Source organism: Dermacentor albipictus, chromosome 7 (genome assembly GCF_038994185.2).
Source record: "Dermacentor albipictus isolate Rhodes 1998 colony chromosome 7, USDA_Dalb.pri_finalv2, whole genome shotgun sequence".
NCBI classification, from domain to species: domain Eukaryota; kingdom Metazoa; phylum Arthropoda; class Arachnida; order Ixodida; family Ixodidae; genus Dermacentor; species Dermacentor albipictus.
Window position 1 is genome coordinate 97769497 of NC_091827.1, and position 20842 is coordinate 97790338.

At 45.5% G+C, this 20842-nt stretch overlaps 1 protein-coding gene across 1 annotated transcript in view; it reads right to left on the reverse strand.

Annotated features, from left to right (window-relative positions):
• Nucleotides 1-235: 235 nt before the first annotated feature.
• The window catches only part of LOC135916833 (uncharacterized), a 166042-nt gene continuing 145435 nt past the window's right edge, over nt 236-20842 (reverse strand). The window contains exons 12-15 of the mRNA XM_070522027.1: nt 14723-14829; nt 3224-3271; nt 3073-3108; nt 236-403 (exon numbers count right to left, since the gene is read on the reverse strand). Of these exons, the coding sequence (XP_070378128.1) occupies nt 236-403; nt 3073-3108; nt 3224-3271; nt 14723-14829 (359 nt within the window). The remainder of the gene's footprint in view (nt 404-3072; nt 3109-3223; nt 3272-14722; nt 14830-20842) is intronic.

A 20842-nucleotide genomic window follows, 5' to 3' on the forward strand; every position in this document is an offset into this window, starting at 1 on the left:
AGGCCAGCAGTAAAATAAGTGAAGGCGCGTATTATAGTAGGCTGACTAAAGTGCAGCAGACATCGCGAGCGATTATACGTGTCTTTTACATAGCATATCTGGATCGAAATTCGAAGGTCTTAAACACCAATAGAGGTATTGTGCTCGCGTCACTGTGTTGCTTACTGCTTTGTTTCTTCACATCGATGAATTTGATAGGCATTCTGCGAAATAAATCTCTCACTATGCAATAGAATCAAATAGGCTTACACGTGACACCAGCAACTACACCCGTGAGAGCGCGAACGACGAACGTCAGGATGTCTATTCCAAAGTCAGCTTTCTTGAAAAGCTGGGCAATGTCGCAGATAACACCTTCGGTGATGGTGACCAGGTCTTTCTTCGATAACGCCTTCAAGAAGCACTGGAATTGTACAAGAGAACGTGAACACAAAAACAAGGACGTCTTGGCAAAATCGCTTGGGAGCAGAAAATATCACGTAAAAAAGGCAAGAAAATAAATTTGGGCAGACCTTGCTACGTAAACTTGCAGATATTTATGTGCTCATGAGAATAATCGTCTGACCGACAGGTCAGTAAACAGACGATGGCGAACACGATAAATGCTCAGGGTCTCCCTGTTAGCTTTACGAAACCTTTGTCATATTTGGATGCGCTATGAGAAGACCCGATCGGAGGAGCGAATTGCGAAAACAATTTTGTATTCTGTATAGTTGCAAACGGAGCCTAAAATACAATAACTAAATAAATAAATAACAAAGTACGACACATCGAGCGGTGACGTTTTACGGGGTTCTGGAAAAACGTGCAACTCTGAAGCGTATTGAAGTTCTTACCATTGCAGAATAATTCGTTGTACCGGTTCAAGGCAGCGAAGGCAAATGCGCACACTCTCTCGCTATCTATCTATCTATCTATCTATCTATGTATCTATCTATCTATCTATCTATCTATCTATCTATCTATCTATCTATCTATCTATCTATCTATCTATCTATCTATCTATCTATCTATCTATCTATCTATCTATCTATCTATCTATCTATCTATCTATCTATCTATCTATCTATCTATCTATCTACGGAGAGATAAAATTAGGGAAGGATGTATTAGGTAAGATTCCAAAAGAGTGCTGCATATCCACCGGCCCATCATTTCATTCTTAGCCAGCGGCAGATATTCACTGTAGTGGCTTTTTTTTGCGTTGGCTCTCCTTCATTGGCTGAGTAACACTAAGTAACATGCGCACTAAAATTACTCCAGCCAGCCAGAACAGCCAGAATATATATATATATATATATATATATATATATATATATATATATATATATATCTGTGTGTGTGTGTGTGTGTCCTACGCAACTACGTGCGTGTGCGCTGTAACTGCAGCGCAAACGTCTCGCGCAAAAGAAACAACGCTTTTAACCTATAGCTTCATTAATAATTTGAGACAATAGACTAAGTGACAGGCAAGCTACGCAGTCAGTGGCTTCTATGCTAACGCCGCCATTTCATTTTGGCTCGAAAGCTGGAAGCTACTGACCCGGCCATTCCTGATATTGAAAAGCACAATCAGGACATTTACACGACTACCCTCCTCACCGCTCTCCCTAAAAAAAAAAAGAACAGAAGGAAACTGGTCACATCGGCTGGTTCGAATGAGGTTTGCCTGTCGTGCTCACGTAAACGCTAGCCAGTCCGGCTGAGCAAGCCCGACTGCAGGGGACTTATTGGTCATGCCCGACGCTTACGACGCACACTTGTAAGGGCGGCCAGGTCAAGTCGGCGGTTCGCAGCAAGCAGCGATAAACCGAATGCGTTGTCCAATGTCTGTCCGTGAAGCCGACTGTCACAACTACCGCTAACTGTCAAGTACGAGTTCGTGTACACGCTGTCTAGTTGGGCGGTGTGAGCACCGCCTTCACACTCGACTCGCTCCTTTGGGGTAATGTAAAGATACCGAAAGAAGAAGCAGACATCGTTGCCCTGCTGTAACTTTTTTCTGTCGTAACCCACAAGCTTGTTCATAATGTTTTCGCTGGTTCTGTCCTGCTGTGATCACGGTACCGAAGCGAGTTGTCAGGTGTGTTTTTTTTTAATTTCCCGGGCGTTCTTTGTGGTGCTGCTAAACAAGATTGAATAATAAATTTTCATACTGATCCATCGGACGCTTTTTAAAATTCTCTAGAACTTGTATAACTTCCTTATTGTGGATGATCGTAAAAATTTAGAATTGCATAGGTTCTATAGCTAATGGTGAGTATTTATAAGCTAATCTCACTTGAATGAAAAGTGGTGTTTACTACCTACGTACGATTGCCAGCTGTATGCATTTCTTCTCAACACATTAAGGGCGCCATAATCCTTCTTTTAAACCTTAGATATAATAAAGGAGGGATATATTAGGTAAGTTCAAAAGAATGCTGCATATCCACCGGCCCATCATTGTATTCTTAGCCAGCGGCAGATTTTCACTGTAGTTGCTCTTTTTTTTTAGTTGGCTCTCCTTCATTGGTTGAGTAACCATAAGCAACACGCTCACTAAAATTCATCCAGCCAGAAGAGCATTTAATCGTCTCACAATAAAAAATGATTAACACACAAGAGAGCCATGTAAGAGAGAGTGATCAAGTACACGAAAGGTAATACCACGGATGCATCGGCTTGAGTCGTCCAGTCCTGCAAAACCTATTCTCCTTGAATGTGTTCCTTCTCCAATGTTAAAAAATCTCCGCGTATTCTTGGAGTAGATGTTCCACGCGCTACGCTATATGCACAGTTCTAATCCCATTTCCCTATTTAAAGCGCGTGCTTTGAGGTGCACTTGTGTTTTAAAGGGTAATCAAATAACGAAGCATTCAAATAATGGCGCATTTGAAAATTTGTACAGAAAAGCAAAGCAAACGGAAGTCGGTTCCTTCTTATCACAGAAATGATAGAATATAACTATTTATCACCTATTTTGGTGATTATGATGATGCAATATGAACAAAATGATGATGCACTGGAACATTTGGCACGAAGTGCACCCTCTTTTGCCCCTGTGAAGCTGAAGTAAACCTATTTACTCACACGAAGAGTTTCGAATAGTTCTTCGTAGATTGTGTCCTGCAGAAGAAAGAAGCAAGGAAATACATGTAAATTATCTGAGCGACAAATTGCATGGTTGAGATGTAAGAACCAAATTTACTTGTTACAAGGAAGAAAAAGCAAAATCACTTACCTCAGCCACAGTGCCCGCTTGGCACAACACCGCTAAGTCATCCACACACTGAAAATGAAATCAAACGAATACACAATTACTGTGACAGACAGCGCCAATCTACCACCGCCACGCAATGGTCATTGATCAGAGATGCGGCGTATGGCTGTATGCCTGCCGATAAATACCACAAAGCAGCTATCGATGGCGCCTTAAAAGTGTCTGTTATTATAATACTTGACAAGCAAGTAATCCGAAAGAATGCGTCTTACACTATCGATACGTAGAGGAAAACAATACCCTTGGTAAAATGCATTGCCAAAGAAAACTGTTTAAAGGATTGCACAGAAAACACGAGCTGCGCAAGAACCAATGCCGAAGCCCTGCTTTGAATTTACATGTTATTCTCTAGAAAAGATAAGGCTTGCGTAAAGGTAACACCTCAGCAACTCAATAAACTTAGTTCCTTAGCTTTTTCGAAGGAAATAAAGGACTAGAAGAACGTTAGTTTCCCATGAAGTTAATGAGGACAAGAACGACGTTGCTCTGCGTCAAAACACGTTATGTACCATGTGAGTTTTGTGCCATGTGCTTATTTCTTTTAACCTGCGGTCATGCTACCCTCGACAAACGGGCCAGGGCCTGAACGATGAGCTTTCGCAGGCCTGAATGTAACTTCGCAGTATAGCAACGAAGTGGTTGCTGTCCACGGCAGACGAACGCGGAGCTCGGTGGCCATAGACAAACAAAATTAGAACGCTACATACCTGGAAGCAGTGACATTAGCAAATGTTCGACCTGATATATGCGATAGCTTGGCTTCGGTGGTATTTTCATGGAGTTGTTGGTAGCGGTTGTCTCGTCCATCTTCATTTGGTCCGATGCTTCGTGCTGCAGCACTGTCACATTTCCCTCAACAATTGGTTCCAAAAAGTACCTTTCCACTATAACTAAATGCATTCAAGGCTTTTCCACAGCTTGCGTCACTGGAGCACATCAACATGCCGGAATGTTGGCCTACCTTAGACACATAGGTACTAGACGTATAATGAAGTAGCAAAAATGCAACCATTTTATTTTTGCACCCAACCATTCACATAATTTTGCTACCTTAATTCACGCTCCTTCGTAAAAGTGCCGGAAGCACTGCCATACTTATTCTTGCTAAGGAATCCCGTTTTGAGTAAATTATTGCTCGCTTGCTTCTACAGCATTTTTTTTTCATAATATGAATACTTGCATCAATTCTTGTCTCTTTTTATGCTTCTGCAAAATTTATTCCCATCACGCAACACATTTCCAAATATTCGACACTTCTTACATTTCGCTGTTTCTTCCCGCTTTCATGTGTCCGCCACTTTACTCACAATCCTGCTGCAATAAATTCTTGCCTGCTGTTTGCGAGCTGATAGACAGTGCATGAACGTGAGACTTTTATTTACGATAATCCTTTGCTGCGAATTATTAGAAGTACAATATCAACAACGTATATGCTCTACTTCCTCATTACCAATTGGCATGATTGTTCCGCCAAATTACAACTTGGAACGTAACGAATATAAGTTTAAATAAAACTAACGTAAAGTGCGAAAATAGCTTTGCGGGTTCGTCGTCTGAAGACATAAGCAGCGGCGCAAGCGCCTGCATAAAATAACTCGACGATGCATGCCACGTTACTGGTCACACACAAAAAAAATGACCGCCCTTCTCAGTTCTTGAATATGGTCGAACAGCGAAGATATTTTAGTTACACCGAGTGTTACATCATGCCATGAAGTATTAGTCTAATGTTGCATTTGCTCATGGTCGGCGCTGCTATTTAAACTCGGCATCTGTCTAGCGCACAGCACTAGGTCAGCCCTGCGAAGACGAGCGCGTTAAGGAGCCAAGTTTCACTGACGCTCGCGGTAGGCAGCTTCTTCGCCAGGAGTACGCACTACCTGTGATCTTCCCATAGTTCTAGCTGGGATGGAATGTGCGGAACCACTAATCCAAAGCTCCGTACGTTGGGCGCAAGGACCACCACTGGGTACGCCGGCGCTGGAATCGTTTTGACGATTGGTTCGATTGTTTTGGCGATCGATGGGGTTGCCGGCAGTTCTTGGTGGCGCAAGAAGTGCCGGCAGCCACTCGCTGCTAGTATCGCGTTGCAATCGCTAGGCGCTGTGCGTTAGCCGCAACCCGCATGCATAACATTTCTTTCTTTCGCAGCGACTTGGAATCAATCGTCGATAAATTCGCTGCTGATCTGGCTCGACCGCTGAAAATGCACCGTTTGACAACCGTATACGATAGCATCTTCACAGGGGGAAAGAGGTCACTTCAGCCCCTTTCCTCCTGTGGAGGTCTTATTTTCCTCCCTGCTAGGTCACGTAGCCCTTTTTCAGCCAAGTCGGACAATGACAGCACAGGAACCTGCATAAACAGCTTCGCTATACAAAAAAAAAACGAAACAAAAATGAAATCATTGACTCCGGGGTTCAGCGGTGTGCGGTGTCACCTGGCAGGCTGGTGCGTTTCGGCGATTACGCTAGGTGCGCTAAGAGCCAAAACTGGCCGTAGTGGCTAATGGGAGTGTCCACTCTTTACGTTTACTATATGACTGTATGGATAGCCTGTGACGTCCACGTATTCTTCTTCGTCGGATTCCTTCCGTCAACCAGCTTGAACAGCGCCATCTGTGTTATGTTTTGCACAGCCGTTTTATAAGCAAAGGTTATGCAGGAAATCACCGCATCAGAGGTCCCGTTTTCGACGTCGACGCATTCGAATAACATGTCTACGAAGGTTTCGTTCAGGTGTTCTGTGAGATCAAAGGCGTTGTGAGATCAAACATCGGCGGGTAGTGGGCGGTTGTCTTCCGGTGACTTGTCTGGCAATACTGACACGTTTACTTGTCCTTTTCTCGGGGGCTGCACTTCACCCGCTAACAAATTAAGGATACCGCTGAGCGTAAGAGACGTCTGCATAATTTGGAATTTACTCGAAACTTATCTTTGAGTTATCTGTTGTGTACGCTTTCGCCTAACCTATTATAATCAGATTTTACACGAAACACGGATCACGTAGCCGTTTGTGGAAGGCACGAGGGCGCCTGCGACTATCCTCGAACTTTCGACGTGTCATCTATAAAAGCCGACGCGATTGACCCGCACAAAAAAATTCCGGTGATCGCTAACCCTGCGCGCCACTGTCGTTGCACTCGACTTGCTTGTTTTAGAGCGCAGCTCTAATGTCCTCTTTCCTGCGGTGTCCGTCAGCATCGCTGGCGTAACCGAGTGAAGGGGCAATTAAAGCGAAAGATGAAAGGGCAAACGCGGAGCGGGAGATAAAAGGCGCGAGCTGCGAACGGCAAAGACCGATGAGAAGGACCCCTTTAGTGACGTGCGCGCGGGAAACTGGTGTCGTGCCGACCCGCCACACCGCTCGATGCGTACTCAGCCGTACCGCTCGCTTAGTACTATCGTCTGCTCACCTCAACTAGCGGTCGCGCTTTTTTGGTTTGCTTGGTTTGATCTCGTTCACTCTTGTTTCGATTGTATTCGCCTGCGATTGCTTCATAATCTATGTCCGACGTGAATAGTGCAGTACTTTCTGAAAGCCATGCGGCACAAGCGATTACACTGGAACCTTGGACGAATATGTATAAATGCCGACATGCTTGGCCCGCAGATCAGATTTTCGACGATAGCCGAGTCTGCTGCATGTTTCTCTCAAATTCATTACCTCGGTTTAGCGCGAAACGAAAACAAGTATAGAGTTGCACTGAAATTTCGCATTAGGTAGCATTCTAATCGTCAAAGGTATTTATTCTGGGCACAGGCTCGATCAATCAAAAAATTAGTTTCGTGATTCACAATATTGATGCGGCGTTCTTCACCGTCACTGCAGTGTGGCGATACTAAAGGATGTATTGAGTACGCTCAGCTGTAAAAGCCGTTCCTCTGTCAGTAATGAGGATTTCTGGCGCATCATGTCCCGGCAGGCTATTTTTGGCAAAGAATTTCGCTACTTCCGCTGCACTACGTTTGGGCATGGCTTTCGTTTCGCCATAGCACGTAAGGTATTCGGTAGCCATGACTATCCATTTGTTTCCATATGTTGACGTCGAAAAGGGTCTCAACAAATCCATACCCAATGAGTGCCTGCAACGTAGCTCAATCAGCTATAGTACTCAAGCTTGCCTTGACGGTGCTGTCTCACTTGTTTGGCAGTCTCAGCACATCTTGAAGTAATGGTTGATGTTCGCGTTCAGGCTTGGCGAGTAATTATTCTCCTGAATCCTCGCGAGTATATGGGGAAACACGAGAAGCCCTGCCATAGGGTCACCATGAAGAGCGCGTAGAACCTCTGGCCACATTGATGAAGGCACAACCAGAATGTAGTTGGTGCGACTTGCGGGAAGTTTTTCTTTACGAGGATGCTATTTTCCAACGAAAGCAAGGACAATTCGCGTCTAAATACTGTAGGAACAGAGTCAGATTTCCCTTAAAGGAAGTCGACAAAGCTTTTCTGCTCCGGGTCAGCTCGTTACTGTTCGGCGGCGTCGCCGGCACTTATTGTCCCTAGGAAAGAGTCGTCTTCCTGGTCGTCTTACAGCGGCAGGCCTATGGGAGCACTGGAGAGGCAGTGGGCATTAGAGAGTTATCGGCGGCACTTGCACATTGCGGTGACATCAAATTCTTGCAATCAGAGGTTCCGCCGTCAAAGGCTTCCTGTAATGTCCGCTAATTTGTTTAGCCAGCGCAGTGCGTGATGGTCACTTGCCACTTTGGACGGCCTGTCATGTACATAAAGTGAGATTTCGTGGTAGGCCAAATTATGGCAAGGTAGTTTTTTTCTGTTGTTTTGCTTCCGCTTTCGTCAGTGACCGGCTAGAATCAGATATGATCCTTTCAATCTATGTTTCCTCTGGATTAGGACAGCGCTGACGGCTACGCTGCTGACATCGGTGTGGATTTCTGTAATAATCTCTTCGTCAAAGTGGGCTAGTACTGGTGGTGAGCGCAGGCGTCGTTTAAGTTCTTCAAATACCTCGGGTTGCTGTGCTTCCCACTTAAACTCGACGTCGGATTTTTTTAGGAGTGTCAGAGGTGCGGCGATACGAGAGAAGTTCTTGAGAAAGCGTTTACAGTAGGTACACAAACGAAGAAACTTGCACACTGACTTCTTTCGGCGGGCTGCGCAAAGCTTGCAACGGTAGATGTTTCCCGCGGATCAGGAGTGACTCCTGATATGCGGATGACGTGGCCGAAGAACAGAAGTTCTCCATAGGCGAAGCGTCACTTTTCCGGCTTTAGGGCCACCCCACGTGAGTTGATGGCCTACAGTAGCGTTGGAAAGTGCTAAAGTGATCGTCAAAGTTTCAGGCAAAGACAACTTCCTCAAGATAGACTAAACATGTCTTCCACTTCAAACCAGTCAATACCCCATCCATTACATGCTGGTAAGTTCCAGGTACCGAGCAAAGGCCAAATGGCATGACCTTGAATTCATAGAGGCCATCTGGCGTGATAAAAGCCGTTTTCACTATCCTCTTGTCGACTCCCATTTGCCAGTAGCCCGTCTCGAGGTCAATCGATCAAAAAAAGCTTTCCCTTGCAGAGTTCGTCCAATGCGTCGCCTATCCGTGGGAGGGGGTATATGTCCTTCGTCATTTTGGTCAGGCGACGGTAATCGACGCAGACACGCGATGAGTGAGTGAGTGTGTGAATTGAACATTTTATTTCGGGTCAGATAAGACGCAGGAAAAACCCCGCGGTGCTCGGCTAGCCTCACATAGGGACGCCAAGTCGAGCTTTACGGTCCGATCGCGGGCACTCTGAATGGCCAGGGTTGGGTCGTTGAATTTGGGGCTACCCAAGGACACAGCCCACCTATGCCCGCTGAAGGCGGAGGCGATGCGTTCACATTCCCACAGCACATGGTCTATTGCTCGCGATAGTACACTCGCAGGGCAGTCCGAGCCGGCATTCCTTTCAGAGTAGATAACATGAAAAACCGCAAGGTTAGGATACGCACGGACTTGTAAAAGTCTAAGCGTCACCGCCCGCGCCCAGCATAAGTGAGGGTGCGGGAGGGGGAATGCCTGTCTTGACAGATAGAAGTGTTTGGCATTTCATTGAACGTAAGCCAGGATTCTCCGCGGGCCAGGGTGATCGAGGAGGGAGCGCGGTCAGGGACTCGGTACGCGGTCTCCTGGGTGCCCTCTTTAGGGTTAGATGGAGAACCCTCAGACAACCCAAAGTGAGCCCAAGTAACCGGCAAACCAAGCGAGAGAATGGGTTCCGATTCTCTTTCTTCCCAATGCGAGTGGAGGGGCCCATGGGTTATCAGACCGCTGGATGATGTCGTCTTGCAGCGTTTTGTAGACTTGTTCTATTTTAGCTTCGCGTTCTCGCGTCGAATCCCTGTGAGGGCTTTGGCCGAGTGGTAGAGTACATTCTTCGATTATTACCCGATGCTTAACAACGGGTGTTGAATGCTTGAGGGTGACGAGAAACAGTGTCTGCATTGCTGGAAGAGCTCTTTGAGCTATGCTTATTTGTGCCGTGGAAGAGTTGCATTAATATAAAAAAGCTATTTCAGTGGTAACCGAGAGGACCAACGTGTAGCTGATTGCTGCTATTTCTTCTATACATGCACTCTTCGGGCTCTTCATGGGGTGCTCAAACTTGTGACTGAAGTTTGTCACCAATATATGTACTCTTGCTGTGCGCAATACCAGAATTTCCATTTCGATGCCGATTTCACGGTCGAGCAGCTGTGTTTCATCACTTTCAACGACAGCTTCCATGTCTGCCATGTCTTCGCCATGCTGGCATAAGGTAGAATAGTGACTTGAATGGCACTGGAACTCAGACTCATACGAGGTCGTATCGCTTGGTTCGTGGACACCGTTATTGATTTCGATTTGAAGTCAATGAATGCGCAGCATTGGCTTAGAAAATATATGTCGAGGATTGTGTCCCGTGAGCATTGTGGCGACATAACTAACGTCACACAGTAAATCTGGTTACGCGCTGCAACCCTTACCGTGCAGATTCAAATGGGCCTTATCAAGTGTCCTCCCCCTGTCCGCATGTGGGTGCCTTTCCATGCAGTCTTGACTTTCTTTAGCTTGGCGGTGAATGTTACCGTCGAGAATTGTTAGCCGGCTCCTTTATCCAATAAAGCAGTGGATGCATGGCCGTCGAGAAGCCCGTTGAGGTTGGCGGTTCTTTGTGCTGCGTTACGGTTAGGTCGTGGCATCGGATCACAGCTGCGCGGCATTGTCCCGTTGTTTTTTCATCTCAACGGGAGGTCATCTGTAGGCAGCATAGTCTTTACATTGATGCATGGTTTTTACAGCGGCGTGTCGTTGCTACGTCGTCGAGTGGGATGTCAAAGAGTCGTTTTCGGTGGCAGAGGATGTTCGACATTTCGACAAACAGCAACCGCATCTCCATTGGCTGTTGCTTTGAATTTTCCGAATGTGGGCTAAGTGAATGAACCCGGATAAGGCCAGTGTATTGTAGGTTCTGCGGCGAAAGGTAGTGGCCTGGCGACGGCGAATGACATGGTCGCGGAGGGTTCCAGGTAGTCGGCGATATCACGAGGCCGTTCACCTTGCTGTGAGCATGGCACGTTCCCGGGAAAACCTAGAAGCGCGAAGCCGCGCTATGCGAAAAGGCGGTAGACATGGCAAGCTTCTGTGCAGCGATAGCAGAACGGGCGATCGTCCTCGGGGTACTGCATGCGCGGACAGGCGGAAGTGCTGGCGGTGTCTGTTTTGGATGGAACTGCTGCAGTACGGGGCCCTGGCGCCTGCATGGGGGACTGGCTTGACGGCGAGCACGGGGGCGACAGCTACGTAGCTCGTTGCTTTATGCTGAGGCCGCGGCAGTTCTGGTGCTTTTAGAGCTTCCTGAATTTCTTCCTGGACAATAGCAGCAATCGATGTAACATGTGGCTGTGAGGCTGGAAATGTCCTGCACAGTTCATTTGCACACAACTGCTCCTAAAGCCTCCCGCAGGTAGTTGGAATGCAATCCTTGAATTTCGGCTCAGTCTGTCGGGAGCGTATTCTATTGCCTATTCTGTATTTCGAACGTTTTCTAGATGTCCGGACTCTTCGACAGTATTCTTCCGGGGGTTCCTTATTATTCTGGCGAAAGTTTCTTGCTTAACACTACACATGAGCACGCCAACTTTCTTCTCCTCGGATATTTTCGAGGAGTACAGGCTGCCGCAGAAGAGGTCCTACGCTGTATATGTGCACTACCGGTTCTCCCAATACATCTTCGCAGCGTCGTCTAAGCAGAAGCACACATCAAAGCATGTCTTCAGTGTTCTAGTTGTTGAAGGTTGAGAGCCTTTCGCGTGTCCCGAGCCAGGTTTCTGCGTCGATGGATGAAGCTATGAGGGAGATTGGTGAGTACCTGTGTTGTTCCAATACGGTGGTTGCAGACGATGCTCGGTCAGTCATGGTAATAATTCACTTGGCAGGGATCTTCCTAGTCGTTTTAGGTAGAAGTCTCAACTCCGGGTACAGGTTGTGAAGCCTGCGGCTTGCTGCTTGGTCAGACGCGACGCTGGTGTTAATTTCGGTGTGTGGGTTTGATGGGGGCATCCGGGTACATGAATGCACAAGTACCGGTACCAGTACCGGCATGTGGCGTTGTAGCGACGATAAAGAGCACAGTTGAAAAACTCTTTATTGGGCGAGCCTGTGCCAAGAAAAACAAGAAACAGTTAAGCACAACGATAGTCGCGAGCACAGTCGGCAATCATAGAAAATTTTGTCGGCGGGTCAAGTGCGTCAGCTTTTATACCAGACTCATGGAATGTTGCAGGGTAATCGCTGGTGGCCCTGTGTATTTCAGAAACTACTACACAACTGGTGTCACGTAGGCAACCTGGAAATACCAGGTTCGGGAATAACATATACAACAGATAAAGGCAACGATAACATCCTGGTACGCTGCAAATCATGGAGGCGCCTCTAGCGCTGAGCAATAACAAAGTTGTTAGCGGGTGAGATACATTCCTCGAGGAAGGATAAGTAGGTATTGACATGTGCACACACACACACACACACACACACACACACACACACACACACACACACACACACACACACACACACACACACACACACACACACACACATATATAGTGCAAGAGAGAATAGCCTAGAGGAATTCGAAATCCCACAGGTAATGCCAGAAGAAGTAAACAAAGCCTTAGGAGCTATGCAACGGGGGAAGGCAGCTGGGGCGGATCAGATAACAGCAGATTTGTTGAAGGATGGTGGTCAGATTGTTCTAGAGAAACTGTCCACCCAGTATACGCAATGCCTCATAACCTCGAGCGTACCGGAATCTTGGAAGAACGCTAACATAATCCTAATCCATAAGAAAGGGGATGCCAATGACTTGAAAAATTATAGACTGATCAGCTTACTGTCCGTTGCCTACAAAGTATTTACTAAGGTAATCGCAAATAGAATCAGGAACACCTTAGACTTCTGTCAACCAAAGGACCAGGCAGGATTCCGTAAAGGCTACTCAACAATAGACCATATTCACACTATCAATCAAGTGATAGAGAAATGTCCAGAATATAACCAACCCTTATATATAGCTTTCATTGATTACGAGAAAGCGTTTAATTCACTCGAAACCTCAGCAGTCATGGAGGCATTACGGAATCAGGGTGTAGATGAGCCATATGTAAAAATACTGGAAGATATCTATAGCGGCTCCACAGCCACCGTAGTCCTCCACAAAGAAAGCAACAAAATCCCTATAAAGAAAGGCGTCAGACAGGGAGATACGATCTCTCCAATGCTATTCACAGCGTGTTTACAGGAGGTATTCAGAGACCAGGATTGGGAAGAAATGGGGATAAAAGTTAATGCAGAATACCTTAGTAACTTGCGATTCGCTGATGATATTGCCTTGCTTAGTAACTCAGGGGACCAACTGCAACGTATGCTCACTGACCTGGAGAGGCAAAGCAAAAGAGTGGGTCTAAAAATTATTCTGCAGAAAACTAAAGTAATGTTCAACAGTCTCGGAAGAGAACAGCAATTTACAATAGGCAGCGAGGCACTGGAAGTCGTAAGGGAATACATCTACTTAGGGCAGGTAGTGACTGCGGATCCGGATCATGAGACAGAAATAATCAGAAGAATAAGAATGGGCTGGGGTGCGTTTGGCAGGCATTCTCAGATCATGAACAGCAGGTTGCCATTATCCCTCAAGAGAAAAGTGTATAATAGCTGTGTCTTACCAGTACTCACCTACGGGACAGAAACCTAAAGGCTTACGAAAAGGGTTCTACTCAAACTGAGGACGATGCAACGAGCTATGCAAAGAAGAATGATAGGTGTAACGTTAAGGGATAAGAAAAGAGCAGATTGGGTGAGGGAACAAACGCGAGTTAATGACATCTTAGTTGAAATCAAGAAAAAGAAATGTGCATGGGCAGGACATGTAATGAGGAGGGAAGATAACCGATGGTCATTAAGGGTTACGGACTGGATTCCAAGGGAAGGGAAGCGTAGCAGGGGACGGCAGAAAGTTAGGTGGGCGGATGAGATTAAGAAGTTTGCAGGGACGGCATGGCCACAATTAGTACATGACCGGGGTTGTTGGAGAAATATGGGAGAGGCCTTTGCCCTGCAGTGGGCGTAACCAGGCTGATGATGATGATGATGATGATGATGATGATATATATGTACATGCAGATGTGTCCTTGTACCCCACACAAAACATTTTTACGCTAAGAAAGTTCAGAAAACGTACAGAACACTTATTACTGTAAATCGACAAGTGCCCTTAAGCGCCCTTCAGCGTGCATGTCGAATTACTGTATACAGGAGCGGCGTAGGAACAGTTGCATATTTTTGGGATATTCAATGTGATATTTGTCTATAGAGATGAAAGTGGAGTCCTTTGTTGGTAATTATGCGTAAGTATCAGGGTCATTTTTTTCTACCCAGTCACCCGAATAGGCTTCATTCCCTGCAGCAAAACTGATAGTTGGGCGAGTTGGTACGAATTCATAGTAAAATATTTAGTGCGCACAATTGACAAGGACACAGTAAAGGGTGACACACGAGAGCTTACTCACAACTATTTTATTTTATTAAAGTACATATATATATCCCAGCTATCAGCGCTGAGCATGCGCAACAAGAGTGGTCAGTAAAACAGAAACAGATTAAAAACAGATTAAGAAGGTTCATCCTGTATTTAGGAAAGCAAATTCATTTTCAGTGATTGCAACCGATGGTAGGCTTATTCATTTTTCAGCGCACTTTTTGATATGAAATGCTTTGTGATTTGCCGTGTTAGTTTGTTTTTATCTCAAAACAAAATAGTTGTGAGTAAATAAAATAGTTGTGAGTAAGCGCTCATGTGTCACCCTTCACTGTGTCCTTGTCAATTGTGCGCGCTAAATATTTTACTATGCTTCATTCCCTTCGATATTAGTATGAAGGACGGTTTGTGAATGTGGATTGCGTGCACCTACCTTACCAAGAAGTCCAACATCGCCTATGTTGAGGTGGATGGGATCTTTGCAGACACGGTTGCGCTCACCCCAGTGACCGCTCGAACGGAAATTCTTCACTAGGAAGTCTGCATGAAATGAGGCAGTCCACAAGTCGTAATGCAAAACATTATGATAACGTGTACAGTTAATACACATGAAACGCACCATACGAAGCATTTTCTATATGTATCCATTACCTTCATAGATTACGTAATCAGAAAAGCTTGGTGACACCGACTAACGCTATGTTTTCCAAGTGAATGATGTCACTGGAGAAAAATGTTTTCGTTGTGGCTGGAGATGCAAAACTGCACTACCAGATGTGGATATAATCCCACTTCAGCACGTGCTCGCAGACCTCAGTAACTGTTGAATTATTCTTATGTTGTATTTCAAGTATTTTGGAAAATTAGACATTTTCAAGAGAATGGAGCCGCTCATATGATTTAGTTGCTTCGTCATGATGATATGTGATACTCGAGGCTTCTCAGCTGGGCTGGCTAGTGTATGTTAAACATGGCAAAAATGTCAGATAAACCAGCGTTACCAAAAATATTGTTTGTTTGCATATGTCCCCAAGCGTTTATGAGCATAGATAAATTGATTGGTTATACACCTTGAAGTACAAATGCTTTTGCAAGAGCCTAGTTTATTGTGGAAGAGCGATGACTATGCTATCAGTGATATTGAATTTGCCATGGTTGCCACAGACAGTTAAAATTTCTGGTTTGGCTGCCTTTCTTATCGATCTGAAAAGGTTGCATCCAAAACAGGATTTCACTAACAGCCACAATATTTGCTTTTCTCCTGAATATGATTGCCATGTCTCTTTCTTTGCTTCATCAAAGTTTGCAGCATGCATTTTGTCTGCTTAAGTTAACAAAACAAATATCATCCAGATCTTTGAAGCGTAAGTTGGAGTAAATTGCTGCAATCAGGAAAACGTTTGTTCTGTCCACGCGTTTATTTTGATTCCATTCCTAGCGGTTTTACTGGGACGTGTTTATTTCGAATAATGTGCCCGAGAAACATTATATTTTCGCTTACGGCTGCACTGTTCTTGCACAAATATCGCTGAAATATCGCACTTTGCAGACTACATCATTCGGTGCCACACTTGTTACACACTTGCCAGTTTTGTTAAAGAAAATATACAGAAGATGCTTTCGTTTATGCGAGAAACGGCAGCTGCGAAGTCAGCGCTAGCATAAACTTGTGTCACTGCCTGCCTGCGGCTGCAAAAAGAAGCCACTAATGGGTTGATGCCCCATGCTTTCAGCTTCTCTGGAATGCACGGCACCCGTCCCTCAACGGCTGCTTTCTGCGGCTACGAGCGTAGTGTGAAAGAAGTTTACGCTAGCGCCGTCCCCGCAGCGACTTGCCTCCCCATAAAGAAATCACACCTCGCATTTTTTCTCTTAAATACAAAGAAATTAATTATTGCAATTGTTATGCTGAACGATGCAAATGATAAAATGTGGTATTTCTGCGAAACTTCGAATAGTACGGTGCAGCAGTAAACGCAGAATATGTTCAAATATGATAGGTGAAATATGCACGTCGCTCTAAGTGATCACTTGTGATGTCTGTTTTCTTAGTAGGAACAGTAACTAACGTGGCAAATGCCTCCACCTAACTTCTTTTTTGTGTGTGCACATATGTGTTTGTCTGCATCAGTAAAACAATATGTTTCGTTGTGCTGGAAATAGCGTGTGTGTTCTTAGCACTGTAGACAGAGAATAACCTCCCACAATAGCTCGAAGAAGATGACACTAAATGCACTCCAATGAGTGCCTTTTACCCCAGTGCCTTGCTCTTTATTTCCACCCTGAATAATCAGCACATCACCCTACTGCAGGCACCTTATGCGTACCGTTTTCATTGTAGCTATTCTTCCAGCAGCTTTCACAAGCGAAATAGTTTCACGCATATGTGCCAATGTCCAGTTAGTAACAAGATTTCTTTTTTATTTCCACTTCTTTGAAGCAATGGAGGGGTAGCTTGAATGCAATTCATAAGATAGACGACGTAGTACTCACCCGTACTGAAGTGCGGGCACTATAGTCGTTAGAATGCTTAAGCGTGTCAGTTTCAAAGGCAACCACATCTGCTATATTGGTTCGTTGGCATCTTTGATGCACAGCTTATTGGGTGAAATTGAATATGATCCTCTTTCGGAAACAGATTTGTTCCGTGGCAACGTTTCCACGGTAGCTTGTTGCACTTCACAGCGACAAAATAAGAGCTCTCGAAGCAATATTTAGGAAAATTAGAGAGAAAGGTCTCAAAAATACGCAAATAACCACATACTTTATGTATTAGTAACCTGAATTGAAAGATATTTTCTACTAAGGCTAATGTAATTATTCTGGCATTCAATGTTATCTGCTTTTTTTTTCAGGAAATACAAAAGAATTAATGTGATTACAAAGGTCTCACACCTAACAAACGCAGCTGTTTTTTTTTTCTCGATTTACTATTGATTGGCAGATACCTTTCAGTTTACTCAATAGACTGTCGTTAAGAGGAACGTTACGGTACCAGGAATATATACCAGGAATGTATGTTATGTACACCTTAGCAGAACAGATCCACTGAATGAAAAATCTCCTATTCCTTGTGCGTCCAAATATCCACGATAGAAAAATACAAGAACCAGCATTGAAAAGGAAGAACGACATACGTAGACAGAAACGTTTATTGGATTTCTACGATTTAAAATTTAGCTTCATGCTTTTCATGCATTGAGTAATTGCGCTTTCCCGGCGCAGTAGCAAATAACTGTGGGCTGTAAAAACACTTCCATTTCACGTAGTTCACGCGAAAATGTTGCAGTGACTTCACACTAGTCAAAAATAGCAAACTATTCGGCGCATCTGCATATGCATCACATTGGAACATGGCTGGTTCTTTTGACTCCTGGAAAGTGACCCCCGTTCGTTACCTATTTACTCCCCAATTCTGTTTGTTTCGTGTCGGCCCCAAATGCTTCCACATCATCGTCGGTGCTGGCGTAATTCCTTATATCCACAGAAACACGACTTTCTTTTTTTTTTGCTCGCATAGCTTCCTTATCCAACTCTGTAGGTGCAGGCTTCTCGCAGATCCGATTAGCAGGCGTCCGTGACGACTGCGGAAGCTCGGCTTATCCGAACCAGCCGTTCGTGCTAAGGGGACTTAATTTTCCTTTCTTTCTTTCGCGTTGAATGTGTTGGAAAGGAAGGAAATGTGGAAACATCGTTCCTCATTTCAGAAAACTTAACTTTTAGGGGTTCTCTCTTGCTGGCGTCTACTATTTACTGCCGGTAACGATTGGCCGAAACTTATTCTTCACAGTGCCCTACCGAGCGAAATGCTTTGTGAATACACACTCTCAAATTCTCTACTGAAGATGTTTGGAATATATAATGGTACAAGCCAGTTGAAGAATCCTTAAATTTTATAGCTTATACACTAACCTGGTCCCCAAAAGAGTTGAAGATACTAGATGCCGTAAAGGTACGTCCACACTAGCGACAACATCGCGCGCGACACGCCACACGCGGCAAGCGCCCGCGCGGCAGACACGTGCGGGCAACTCCACAGTCGCGTTTTACGGCACGCGGCAACGGCGCGCGGTGTCCCGCGTTGTCTCGTTCCATTCGATATTTCTCGTGACAACGCGCTCTCTGTTCTGCCGATTTCGTCTTCCATCATAAGTGTCTGTGTTTCTTTGCGCCACTGCCGGTCCTGCTCAGGCATGTCTGATACGGACGAGGAGCTACTAGTGACTGTGAACACTATAATACTTATTTGTTCTTTACTTGTGCGACGCTGACGAGCCAGAAAGCGGACGAGAAAGTTTTAGTGCGCAGGACACTGAGGGCCAGGCGCACACTCTGCTTCGCCGCCTTCACCAATTACTCAGCTGCCATGCCAAAACTGCTAGACAATTATGTACCAGTGGTTTGCGTGCAGCTCGTTGTCCTTAAAACCAACGTTCGATTTGTCATAGAGGCACGCATATCCGCGAACGGTTTTCAAAAACGCCTCCATTGAGAGGCGACTTGTTTGTCGACATCTCGGTGGCGGTGTGGGAAGGCTGAGCAAAAACAGCCCCCTTGACTGGAAATGGCCTCTCAGATTTAAGAGCGTGCGTGTCACTGTCCAATCTCCCAGCCCATAAATTATGATTCTTGGCTTATGCGACAGGTGGCGCCACAATAGCGTGGCTCGCTTCTTATTGGTGCTCGTCTTGCGGCTGCCGCAAAAAATTGTGTTTCGCACCCATTCGCGCGTTTGCCGGTCGTTGCTGCCGCTTTTCGTGAACCTTGCCGCGTGCGACAGTGGCGTTTTTGTCGCTAGCGTGGATGTACCTTAAGATCAATATTATTGAGCTCAAATAATAACAAAGGGCAGGCGGGGAATGCAAAGTGGTCATTTAATGACAACAGATAAAAATAACGGGTAGGTTATAGCCCGAATCCATTTATCGAGCTGAATTACTTGAAAATGCGCGGACACTACTTGCAAAAGAAATCAATATGTTCAACTGATTTGATACAGTTTGTGAACGGATGCCACTGAGTCTTCAAGGCCCATCCACTAGGAAGCTTTTGAAACAAGCAGAACTTATGAGATAAGTGAGCTTAAACTTGACGTAAACTTTTTACCGTTCCATCACTTGAGCTTTTAGAAACACGCACTTTGATCTATTGAAGCTCTTACTTCCCAGAACACCAGCGTAGTTCGTCACATATTCTGAGTGCGCATTTCTTGAAACCAGTGCCATTCTTAGAAACCATTCTGAGCGTACATGTCTTGCGAACTCAGCAGTTACAATTGGCGAATTCTAATACGCGCCGCTAAATATACTTTTGCAAATATGCGGTAAAAGTAACGGTAATTAGTCGATATTGCATTTCAATGTTTCTGTGTAGACAATGCCCATCGCCAAGAGCAATACCCCCTGTCACGTGGGCATACTAATGTGCACTTTGAGCAAGTGCACTTTCAGCGCGCGGAGTAGAACGTCGGCAAGGCCAAGGATTGCAATGTTGAACAAAGTGGGGCTAAGAACCCCACCCTGAGGGACGCAGCGGTAAGTGTAATTGTCAGCAGTTCGGCCATCTGCGCTGTGCACAAAGAAGGATCTTTCGAATAGATAGCTCCGAATCAGTAAACGTTTTCCATATATGCTGAAGATATATGCATATGGGCCTCTGCAGTTACACGTCTCCAGGTGCGCGCACGGCTCCAAAAAGCAGTGACCCTAACATCATCGTACCTGCGTGCGCATGGCCTCAGCATTTCGGCTGAGAAGTGCGCCTTAGTGGCCTTTACCCACAAGCCCATGACTTGGTATACCCATTTTTATTGACCACCAACCAATTTCCTACGCAAAAGCTCACCGATTCCTAGGCGGTAATATAGACAGAGACGTTTCATGGAGCCCCCACATCACATACTTGAAGAAGAGGCTTACTTCTATCTCGCATATACTAAGGTTTCTTGCCGGTAAAACGTGGGGCACATCCGTGGCATCTATGCTTCAACTATACAGGACGCTCTTCCTAGGATACTTGCGATACAGCACACCAGTGCTGTCCAATGCTAACAAAGCTACCATCCATGTCCTACAGAGGATTCAAGGCCAAGCCCTTCGAACATGTCTGGGGCTACCTCGAAATGCTTCAACCGTGGCAACAATTGCCACCGCGAGAGACCACCCAATAAGGACCTATATAGATATCGACGCACTCCGGGTGCATGTTCGCCATATATCCAGAGTCCCTGACCACCATCTCGCTCGCTTGCCTGAGAAAAGACCCAAGGCAGCGTTCTCCAGATCAATTGCGGCTAACCGGCACTCTTTGTGTTTGAGGCACTCACCCGCAACAAGAACGCCATCCCCTATGTGGTGCTTGAAGAAGCCTCCTGTGTACCTTGCTGTTCCAGGAATAGTGAAGAAAGCTAGCCTGACCACCGCGGCTCTGAAGCAGATCACATTGGAACTTCTGCATTGTTCATACGCTAATCGAATTCATGTTTACATGGATGGTTCCGTCTCGGAAAATTCTACGGGAGCCGTTGTTCTACCGTCTCAATCGGTCGTCATCA